The sequence below is a fragment of the Nicotiana sylvestris genome, chromosome 10 (genome assembly GCF_000393655.2).
Source record: "Nicotiana sylvestris chromosome 10, ASM39365v2, whole genome shotgun sequence".
Lineage (NCBI taxonomy): Eukaryota > Viridiplantae > Streptophyta > Magnoliopsida > Solanales > Solanaceae > Nicotiana > Nicotiana sylvestris.
In genome coordinates this window covers 21,231,994-21,243,846 of record NC_091066.1, presented here as the reverse complement: position 1 = coordinate 21,243,846, position 11,853 = coordinate 21,231,994, and the positions used below count along the sequence as shown (strand labels likewise).

At 36.2% G+C, this 11,853-nt stretch overlaps 1 protein-coding gene across 1 annotated transcript; it reads left to right on the top strand.

The window, feature by feature from the left end:
* Nucleotides 1-6,968: 6,968 nt before the first annotated feature.
* LOC104236774 (uncharacterized) lies at nucleotides 6,969-9,931 on the top strand. Its single transcript, XM_070158655.1, has 4 exons — nucleotides 6,969-7,055; nucleotides 7,188-8,258; nucleotides 8,342-9,081; nucleotides 9,159-9,931. Exons 1-2 carry the CDS (start codon nucleotides 6,969-6,971, stop codon nucleotides 7,839-7,841), a joined length of 741 nt encoding a protein of 246 aa, XP_070014756.1. The 3' UTR covers nucleotides 7,842-8,258; nucleotides 8,342-9,081; nucleotides 9,159-9,931.
* The last annotated feature ends 1,922 nt before the right edge of the window (nucleotides 9,932-11,853 follow it).

The window sequence follows — 11,853 nt, the reverse complement described above, 5'->3', positions numbered from 1 at the left end:
CGAGAAGTGCAGCTCACCTAAGTCTCCGCATCAACCATGCTGCTACGCCTGCCAGGCCACTAGTGATGCATGTTCCGGTGCAATAAAATGCACAACAAGTGTAGTATGAGTACGAAAACAACGTGTACCCAATGAGTATCCCGTCTAATCTCGAAGAAGTAGAGACGAGAGGTCGACTTCGACACTTATTAGTGGTCCAATAATGATACGTCCGTAATATAATGAATCGAGGATTTATATAAACAGGATTTGTAATTCAATAGGGTGAAACATATAAACAATTCTTTCTTTTATGCGAAATTTCCAAATTTTCTTTTTCATCATTTATACACATATTCTCAACCCGGGAAGGGGCAATAACAACTTCAATAAGATTCAAGGCAAGCAATACAAGCATGCACAAATCATGCCAAGGTCGTACGACCCGATCCAACAGAAATGAAAAATGTGCACTGCCGAGGGTCGAACGGCCCGAGTCATAGATGCATCTATTACCCCGCTCGCGAATCATACATGCGATGTGGTGAACATAAATAAACAAATACCCAGCTCGCGAATCATACATGCGATGCGGGAACACATAGATACACACAGTCAAACAACTAATTAAGAGTTTATCAGGGAATGTTTATTCCAATAAAAACCAATTCTCTTTTAATAATTTAAGAAAAATGAAGTTTAATCCTATTAGAAATTCATTTACCAATTCGATAGGATTTAAGCAATTCAAATGTCAATAAGATTACAAATATTCCAAGTATAACATGCTTTTGGGTCCTAGACTACCCGTACATAAATATAATAGTAGCTACGCACGGACTCTCATCACCTCGTGCGTACGTATACCCCACAAATAGGAGCACACAACCAATTATTTCACCTATGGGGACAATTCCCTCTTACACGGTTAGAAAGGAGACTCACCTTGCTCCGAAGATCCATAACCGACATTCCACGCTCTTCCGAAAACCTGAATCGATGCACAATGCTCCAAAACTAGCCAATAATTATGCAAATCCATTAATATATATTCAATTACTCATTACAATCCAATTTATAACGATTCCTAACCCCGATCGAAAAGTTGACAAAATTGCCCTCGGGCCCACGTGCCCGGATTCCTAAATTTTTTGAAACCCATAAACTCACGAACTCAACTATATGATTTTCTCTTAATTTCATACCCAAAATCGTGGTCAAAATTCAAGAATATCAATTTTCTAGGTTTTCCCTCAAACCCCAAGTTTCTACAAATTTTCATGCTCAAATCCGTAACAAAACCATGTATTTAACGTCTAATGAGTGAGAACAACTTACCTTGACATAGATGAAGAAAATCTCTCTTCCGAAAGCTCCAAAATCGTCCAACCTGAAGTGAAAATGAACCAAAACTGGATTTTTAAAGCGAGCTCACTGCCTCCAGTCCTTTTGCACCTGCAGTCTCTTGACCGCTTCTGCGGTCCCGTAGATGCGGACCAATTTCCCCTTCTGCGGTCCGGGGCTCCCAGCCCTTTTCCGATTCTGCGCTCCTTCTTCCGCTGGTGCGGTCCCGCTTCTGCGATGACCTGACCGCATCTGCGGTTCCAGCCTTCACCCTTCACCACCGCATCTGCGCCCCTTTGGCCGCTTCTGCGGCTCTGCACCTGCGGCCAAAACTTCGCAGGTGCGGTTATACCAGATATCAGTTGCTTCAACTATTCTTTCCAACCCTAATTCAATCCGTTAACCACCCGAAATTCACCCGAGGCCCTCGGGACCCCAACCAATCATACCAACCAGTCCCAAAACACATTACGGACTTGCTCGAGGCCTCAAATCATATCAAACAACGCTAAAATCATGAATCAACCCCCAATCCAAGCTTAAGGAACTTTAGAATTTCAAACTTCTACATTCGATGACGAAACCTATCAAATCACGTCCGATTGACCTTAAATTTTGCACACAAGTCATATTTGACATTACAGACCTACTCCAACTTCCGGAATTGGATTCCGACTCCGATATCAAAAAGTCCACTTCCGGTCAAACTTCTCAAAAACCTTCAAATTTCTATTTTTAGCCAAATGACTCCAAAATGACCTACGAACCTCCGAACTCACTTCCGATCGCGCTCCCAACTCCAGAATCACCATACAGAGCCATTCCCTTCAACCCAAACTTATTAAATTCCTCCAAAATGCTAACTTCCACAATAGGCGCCTAAACGTTCCAGGGTCTTCCAAAACCCGATCCGGACATACGCCCAAGTCTGAAATCATCATACGAACCTGCTGGAACCTTCGAATCCCGATTCCGAGGCCGTTTACTCAAAAATCCAATCTTAGTTAATTCTTTCAACTCAAAGCTTCCGAAGTGAGAATTCTCTTTCCAAATCAACTCTGAATTCCCCGAAATTCAATTCTGACCATGCGTACAAGTTATAATACCTGAAGTAAAGCTGCTCATGGCCTCAAACTACTGAACGACGTGCTAGAGCTCAAAACGACCGGTCGGGTCGTTACAATGAAGGAGAACCGTAAAGTGATTTATGCGTGATGCATCTTTTATATGTTTTGTCAGGAGTATAATGGTCATATTATTACGGATTTTTGTCAGTTGGCTACCAAATCAATAGTTTTTAAAAGTAGGGTACATGTTAAAAGGTGACATAAATATATGGTATGACTGCAAATAGCTGAAATTTTTACCTAGATATATCTCTTTAGATAAATATTTATCAATTTTCTTTAGGTTTTTAAAAATTATATATATATATATATATATATATATATATATATATATATATATTGACTATTTATATACAAAATCATGATAAAACAAGGATTACGTACTCTTTAAGCAATGTTGATCAATGTTCTTGTTGTCTGTTGCTGCCTTATATATTCGTTTTCGTGTGTCACAATGATGTCGTGGTGTTTCAAACTTGTACTTCACCAACAAGGGTTGTGGTGGAATGATAAGTACTCCTTCATCATTAACCAGAGGTTTCGGGTTCGAGCCCCTGGGTATGAAGTCGCCTTTGTTAGGGAGCACTTTACCCCCCCCCAATGTGGGTCTTTCTGGTGCGAATTTAGATTTAGTCAGACCCCAATATGTGTACCAAACACTGGGTGAAAAACCAAAAAAAAAAACTTGTACTTTCATTTGAAGTCCCTAATGCGAGTAACCTAGCTTGTCAAGACTTAGATTCTATTTGGTCTGCAAAATAAAAATGGACTTTATTTTATTATCAGCATCACAATCAAAGTGACATTTTTCGTTTGTTTATGCTATAAACTCCGTTAAGAACTTCATTGACAATCATTAAAAAGTTTCAAAGCTCTAAATTCAAAAATTGGATTTTGCAAAATAATTTTTTGTTCGAATTGAGTGTTATTACAAATGATTGTGAATATACTTTAAAGTTTATATATCAATTTTGAGGGAGTTTAGTGAAGATTAGAGTTAGTTTTTGGTTGGGAAAAAAATAATGATATACAACTACTTGCATCTGTTTGTATGTCGGGTGTATGTTATTTGTATGTCGGGTATATGTTATTTGTATGTCATGTATACTGGACATACAAATAACATACAAAATACATAAAATAATATGAGTCGTATACAAGTTATATGTGGGCATCTTTTTCCATATTATATAAAAATTGTAAAAAATAACATAATTAATTTTTGAAAACTACAGTACCTAGAGAAAACGAGTAAATAAGTCCTTATTGTAGCATATATATGAAAAAATCCCTTATTAATAGCACTTTTTAAATATATTTAAATGTTATTTAACAAAATTCAAAATCGATTTACAAAAGAAAGAAAGAAAATAAAAGAAATAGATATGTTGATTCTCATATGCAAACGTCAAAAAGACGATCTTTTGGCACGAAAGGTGTAACTCTATTGGTCTCTCCTTAACCGCTCAAATACAATATATATTTGCACTGCAATCCACTCCTCTTTGTAGCTCATTATCTATTAATTTTATCTCTTTCAATAGTGTCCATTATAAACGACTGATTAAGAAATTATTTCAAAATATGCGTTATAGAACAAATAAGGTACATTAAGGTCGGGAACAACTCGTCTCCATTATATTTAGCTCTGGTGGTCTTCAATATAGTCTTTGATGACTGAAACATCCACTTATAAATTTAAAAAATTGGAACTTTTTTCCAGCTTATTCTTTATTTGATGCGCAATTTCTCTTAGTTAAAACATCAAAAAGATAAAATTCTAAACCCATCAAATGTTCTTTGTTCTTTTATTTTTTCTTGTTTCTAATTCCCTCCGTGCCTAAAGGAACAATTCTCACGTATTCTCCTCACCATCAAGAATACGAAACTTGCACACCACCGCCTTTTCCCGCCTCCATCTCAACTATGTCACACAATATTTTCCTACAACCCTCCCAACCATGTCATCCCTAATTATCTTTATATAAAGGGGGTTGTGGTAGGGGTAATACATACACATTTTTTGAATTTATTGAATATCTTTGTATTTCGTGATCTAAAAAGGTTTAAAATGCTGCTAACAAATCTCAAAAAAACTTCGAGGTTCTGATTGGAAAAAAGAGAGGATCTGGAGATGAAAATTGCTTCTCAATCAACATTTTTCATTTCAATCAAGAATGCAAAAGAATTGAGAATGAGCAGGGAAATGATCTACGTTATGTCGAAGGGAAAAACTGTAACAGAAGTTGCTGATTTCCTATAAAGGAAGTGCTTGCCTATATGGAAGAGGTGCACAAGGATGTCTCAATAAAATTCGTGGTTTAAAGCCAAATTTTAATAAGGAGCCCTTTTTTTTGTCTATAGTATAGTTATCCTACAAAATATAGCATTAATATTTAGGGGAAAGGTCCAAATATACCCCTCTACTTTGGTATATTGTTTACATGTATCCTCCAATATACTATAGGGCCACATCCACCCTCACTGTTACCCAACTTTATAAAAATACAGGGCATTTGCATCTATACCCGCTCTTTGTGTCTCGTTTTAACTTGTGCCCGCTTTGCAAAAAAATTTACAAGTGTACCCACTTTTTCGCATAACTTCAGCATACGAGGCTGAAGTAGCAAAGACAATCACGCAAAACTTCAACATTTTAGTAGCCGGACCTGAAGTTCAGCTCTAGAGCTGAAGTTTTTATTTTCTAACTGGCGAACTTCAGCTCTAGAGCTGAAGTTTTTGTTTTGTAACCGGGAAACTTCAGCTCTAGAGCTGTAGTTTTTGTCTTTTTAATTGGGAAACTTCAGTTATAGAGTGTTCAATATAGCAACATGCATAGCATTTTGTCCATTGCTGTTAAGCATTTCTGAGCAATCTGGGCAGTGCTTTAATAGCTCATTTACCATGATTTCATTGCCCTCATTGATTGCAGTGTGAATTGCTGTCGTCCAGTCATATTCACTACCTGCTGGAAGGTAGGCTAAGGATTTCTTCAACTACGACATATCAGAAACTACTTCTTTCAATCCTATATTGAACTATTACACCTTTTAGCAAAAAAAGCAAAAAAAGCAAAAAAAAAACATATTGCACCAGTGGGTGCAATATTCACTACCTTTTAAAAAAATATTTTAAAGAAGAAAAAGAAGAAGAAGAAGAAAATGAAGGAGAAGAATGAAGAGAAGGAGGAGGAGAAAGGGAGCTAAAGTTATTTAAAAAGTAAGTACAAGTCAAAAGCTTTTGAAAAAATAGGTATAGGTTAAATGGGAGCGACCAAATACGGCGCCCCGTGCAATTTCTACTAAAAATAACCCCATTAAACGGAAAGCCAACAGACATTAGCATGACCCGTTTTTAAAATAAAAAAGTTTTGACCCATCGACTCATAACCCGTTTAAACAAAAAACCCATCATATAAATAAAAAGGCCCATAATTTTATACGGGAACACTCAAAACACACCCTTTTCGTCAAAGGAAAACCAAGAAGTGCCATGTCCTAGGGTTTGGCTGCCAAAATTTCTCTGCGAATGCTGCAAAGGTGCAATTTTCTTCCCTATTTTGGCTGATTGTGCTTATTTAATTTGGTTTCTTGTAAGATTGCATTCTATTTCAGTTAACTGGTTTAAAGTTTTTTGAGTTGTGTTTTCATTTTGTTTCGAGTATGTACTAAAATTTACAAATGCGTGTTGATATATATGTTTTGAGTTTTATATTATGTTTTTTCAGTATATTTTGTTTGCATGTATCGATTTCTCTTTATGTCGTTTGCATCCGTTGTTTGATATTAGGATTTTGTTTCTTCTCACTGTTCGTTTGATATTCTTCAAACATTATGTATGTGAGGAATGTGAAATCGTTATAATAATGTCTTAATTTCAGCAGGATTCTTAGTCCCATGTTAATAAAATGGATCGGTGGTTTAGGGTTTATAAGTGGAATTGTACTTTCTATGGTTTAGGGTTCAAAAGAGGACAAATGGTTTAAGGATTCAATGGACTGTGGTCCCGACTTCATTTCTTGTTTCTTTATTGGTTAAAAAAAATTCAAAATATGATTGTTATGGATTTCTTTGGTTAATTTATTAAAATTTTGGAATGTAATCTCCAATTTTATATACATATGGCCCAACAGTTATGGAAAAGTGCGACTTGACTGTTTTTAAATGTAATAGTTTTCATACTTTATTGAATATGGTCCCAACTCCTACTTGTTTCTTTATCCATAAAAGAAGTAGGACCCCACTGTTTTGTTTCTTTTTTAAAGTCATGTATTTAATATGAATTGTAGGACTTGATTGTGTTTATATTCTGTTTTTATTATGATTCTTTGCTGATTTTGTATTCATATTTTTCTATTTTTGTATTGTTCTTTTAGTTTAGTTGTGCTGCTTTTCTGCTTTTGCTCCTATTCTGTCTTTTTTTTGGTTAAATGTTATTAAATTGTACTTTTGTTTGTTGATTACAGGTTATTAAACATGGTTAAGATTGACTTGATTTTTTTACTATGGTGATAACTGGATGAGGGAGCCACAACTTATATATTCTAGAAAGCTTATTCACACTTGGAAAGGTTATGATGTTGATCTCTTATCTTTTATAGATATGGTTAATGAATACATGAACAAGTTAGGGTATGTTGGAGTTCAATAATTGATAGTGATTGGCCATTCTGTGAAATATTATGAAATATTAGGAGATGAGGGTATTAGGACATTATTACAACTTGTGAATGACTAGTTTAATATTATTGACTTGTTTGCTGTAGAGGATAATGAATTATCTGTTGATGATCAAAATATAGTGCATCACACCGAGTCATACTTGGTAGTAGATGAAGCAGCTAGTGATTGCAGCTCAAATAGTAGTAATTCTAATAGTGAAGATGACACAAATGATAGTGACTGTAATAGTAAAGATGCTTCAGGTTATGATTCTGATAGGTTGGAGGCAATAGCAAAAGAAAGAAAGAGGGTAGTTGCTGATAGGTTGGTTGAGTACAAGGACATAGACAAGTCCATGATATTCAAAGATATACCTGAAGCTAGGAAATTCATGAACTTGTATGCCCTTGCCAATGATTATGATTTAACACTAGTTAAAAGTGACACAATAAGGGTCAGATATGTATGTGAGGATGATGAACGCCCTTATGTCTGCCTAATTTCTAAAGATAAGAGGAATATAGGTGTTAAGATCAAGACACTAAAAGCTAAACATGAGTATAATCATGCATTTGATAACCATAGGGTTGATGCTACTATTATTGCACACTATTTCAAGAAGAAGTTGCAGGAATCCCCAAAATATAAGATTAAAGAGATGAAAACAGATCTAAAAATAACTTTTAACATCAATGCTTCATTTCAAAGTGCAAGAGAGCCAAAAGAATGATATTGGAGAATCTGGAAGTAGCTTTACTGATGAATATAACAAACTTGATGCCTATGCCAATGCCTTGAGGCAGAGTAATATAGGAAGTGATATCATTATTAATATTTCAAAAGATGCCCTTACTGAAGGCAAAAGAAGATTTTTGAGGATGTATATTTGCTCTGAAGCAATGAAGAAGGGTTTAAGGGAGGGTTGAGACTTTTCATTGGCTTGGATGAGACCTTTTTAAAAGGAAAAGCCAAAGGTCAACTCTTAGTTGCTGTAGCTCAAGATGCTATGAACCACTTTTATCCACTTGTTTGGGTTGTTGTAGATAAGGAAACAAAAGTCACCTGGAATAGGTTCTTGAGTTTGCTTCAGAAGTCTTTAGACCTCAACAATAGAGAGGGAGTCACATTTATATCAGACAAGCAAAAGGTAAAAAAAAAAGGTACTTGTTTTCTGGCACTTTTTAAATGTATTGACTGACTTCTTTTTTTATGTTTGGCTTTCTCATGTAGGGTCTACTTGATGCAGTCCAATCTATCTTACCTGAGGCCCGCCATAGATATTGTGTGAGACACATAGTATGCAATTGGAGCAAAAAGGACATGGGTCTGGAGAAATGACAAAGCTGGTTTGGTGGTGTGCATGGAGCAGTTATGAGGAGGAATTAAATGATCCTTTGAAGACATTGGGAGAGATGTCTGAGGAAAGGGTGGAAGATTTACTGCACTATCCAGTCAAGTGTTGGTGCAGGGCTCACTTTGATACAGTGTGCAAGAACCAGAAGGTAGAATACTTGCGGATTGCTCGCAAGTGTACATTTGATTTCAATGGTGAGCATGGGTATGAGGTGAGTGAAGGGAGTGACAAGTTCATAGTCAGCTTGGAAACACAAAAATGCACTTGCAGGACATGGGACCTTACTGGAACCCCATGTCCCCATGCCATCAGAGCAATATTATACAAGAAGGGCAACTCATTGGATGGAATTCACTGGTGGTACAATAAGGAAGCTTATCTCCTAACTTATAGACACAAGTTACAACAAGTTCCAGGGCAAAAGTTCTGGAAAAATGACCCATCACAGGCAATGGATCCACCTTTATTAGTGAAGTTGGCTGACAGACCTAAAATAAAGTGAATTAGAGATAAAAAAGTAAAGAGGCAAGGAGAATGGTTTGCTCCTAGGAAAGGCAGGGTTATGTCATGTTCAACCTGTGGAGAGCCTGGTCACAATGCTAGGGGTTGTAATAAGGTAATCTTTCTATATTTATTAGTAGCCATTTTATTTATTAATTGTTATATAACTCTAATTATTTATCTTCTTATCAGTTGTCAAATAATGTAGAATATGGACAGTCATCTATGGGTGAACATCATAAGAAGAAAAAGCAATCAAACAAGGGAAGAAAACCAATGAAGAGGCAAAGAACATTACTTGATGAAGATGAAGGAGATGAAGTTCCCAGATCCCCAACTGCAGCAACAATCGAAGAACTACCATTGTCAGCACCACAGTCCAGACAAATTAGTCAAGCAAGTGAAGCTAGACAATTTATATTTATGCCAACACCAAAGGTGCATATGCAACAATAATGAAGTTCCTGATTTTGAGATTCCAAGCTTCGAATTTGAAGAAGACCCAGCTATAAGGCCAAGAAGTGTTTCAGAGGTAAAGTCTAGACTCCAATAGAGGCAGAAACAACCAATATCAAGTGGAACAAGAATAATTAAATTTGTTGGTGATGGTGCTATAACTAGCAAGCAGTTGGAGAAACAAAAAACGGACAAGCTAAAGGCAAGAAAGGGCAATGGAAAAGCACAACAATGAAGGTTGTTTGTTTTTGATGATACCTGGAAGCTATAATGAATGATGGTGGCAGTAGGATTAGTAAAAACTTTAGTTTTTGTTCTTAGATATTCATGGTGGCATTAGGATGTCTTGTTATCACTTTTGGTGGTATGTTTTGTGATTATAATATGGCATCCCTTTGTCTAATGTAATGCACACCTTGACAGTTGGTTTATGTGTTGGTAACAACTTATATGTATGTTGATCGTGCTTGTGTTTGGTTAATATATGAAGGATATCATTTGGTATCTTACTATGCATAGTTCTTGGTATGGATTTGGTATTTAGCTAGCATTAGCACCATGCTTTCTTCAACTGGTAATAATGTATAGCCATAAATGTCTAGCACTAGCTTACAGTTTTTGAGTACCCAGCGTCATCTATATTGTGTATTCTTTGTTAAAAGTGATCATTGGTTGTTTGAGATTTCCCTTTTATGAAATCTATTCCTTCTCTATCCATGTAATTGTGAACTTAACATTAACTGACAGTGGTTTTTTTGTTTCGCCAAAAGGTGTCAAACAATGGTTGGGCTGAAAGTGAGTGCAAGGCATCTTGCTACGTACTGAAATACTATCCGTTATTACTTTTCCATTTTCAGGTGTAGATGCAATGTTCATATTGCTAAAGGCCTAGTAAAGGTAATAACTAAACCATAGAAACATAACTATTAAAATTAAGAAAGTTTCACATCATTATATTACATTTATCACATCCAATGTATACATTACATTAACTAACATACAAAATAAAATTACAACAGTTAAACCTACATTAAACACAGTGATTTGGTTCATCAACTATTACACAGATATTAGCTTCATCAGCCTAGAATTAACGACACGACAAACATAATACTACAACGATTCACCAACTATTACACATATATATTGTGAAAAGTCACTTCATCATTGAAAGGGAAATTTACTTCATCATCAATGCCGCAACAAATCCAACAAAAAGAGCCGATGAAATAATAAGAAAAATTCTCATCTTCGTCAACTTCTCTTCAAATGTTATAGCTTTGTCATCTCCAACATGTTAATAGCCTCCAATGCAGCAACTTTTTCCTTCAAATTGTCTCGTTCAATCTTAACGGCATCCAACGACAACTTTAATCTCTTATTACAATTAAAGCTTTATCCGGGTATACTTCGTCTTCCCATTCCCAATAGCCACATGAAATAAACTGTCGAACACAATCCAAACCACCTATTGTTAGTAACATTAAAGGAATACCAAAAAAAATTAAGTTTAATAAGAGTGAAAAAATCAGTACAATTAATAAGTGAAAAAAATATCAGCTTTATAAATGAAGTGACATACATTTGGCCTGGGACATTTAAAAAATCTCCTTCCCGGGTTAGAAGTAGTGCTGGAAGTAAAGTGGTTGGAAACCTGTGATGACCTTGGGTCATCACTTGTTTTAAAAGTAAATTCTGCATTCCGAGGCCTCAAAAATCTCTTTCAGCATCACCTCGATTTGCGTGAGCAATCCGGGCGCGTAGCCGGAAAGCCATTTAGTGAAAATCTGTGAGAAATGATGAATTTTGCATATAAAATGAGTTTAAGTTGACTTCGGTCAATATTTTGGGTAAACGGACCCGGACCCGTGATTTGACGGTCCCGAAGGGTCCGTAGGAAAATATGGGACTTGGGCGTATACCCGAAATCGAATTCCGAGATCCCAAGCCCGAGAAATAAAATTTAAAGAAAATTATTTTCTAAAATTATTTTTGAGTTTTGGAAATGAAATGAGTTTAAAACTCGATGGTATCGGGCCCGTATTTTGGTTCCGGCGCCCGGTACAGGTCTTATATGTGATTTGAGTCGAATCTGTGAAATTTGGTAAGAAACGGATTTGAGATGGCGTGAATCGGATCGTTTTGAGAAAAATTGGAAAATTTGAAGTTCTTAAGAAATTTCATGATTTTGATGCTAAATTCATAGTTGTTGATGTTATTTTAGTGATTTGAATGCACGAGCGAGTTCGTATGATGTTTTTAGGTTGGTGGGCATATTTGGTTTGGAGCCCTGAGGACTCGGGTGAGTTTTGGATAGGCCACGGAGTGGATTTTGAACTTGGAGAATTGCAGGTTTTTAGCTGTTTCAGTGCAGGCCTGCAGGCTTCGCATTTGCGAAACCTAGCTCGCAAATGCGAGTTCGTAAATGCGA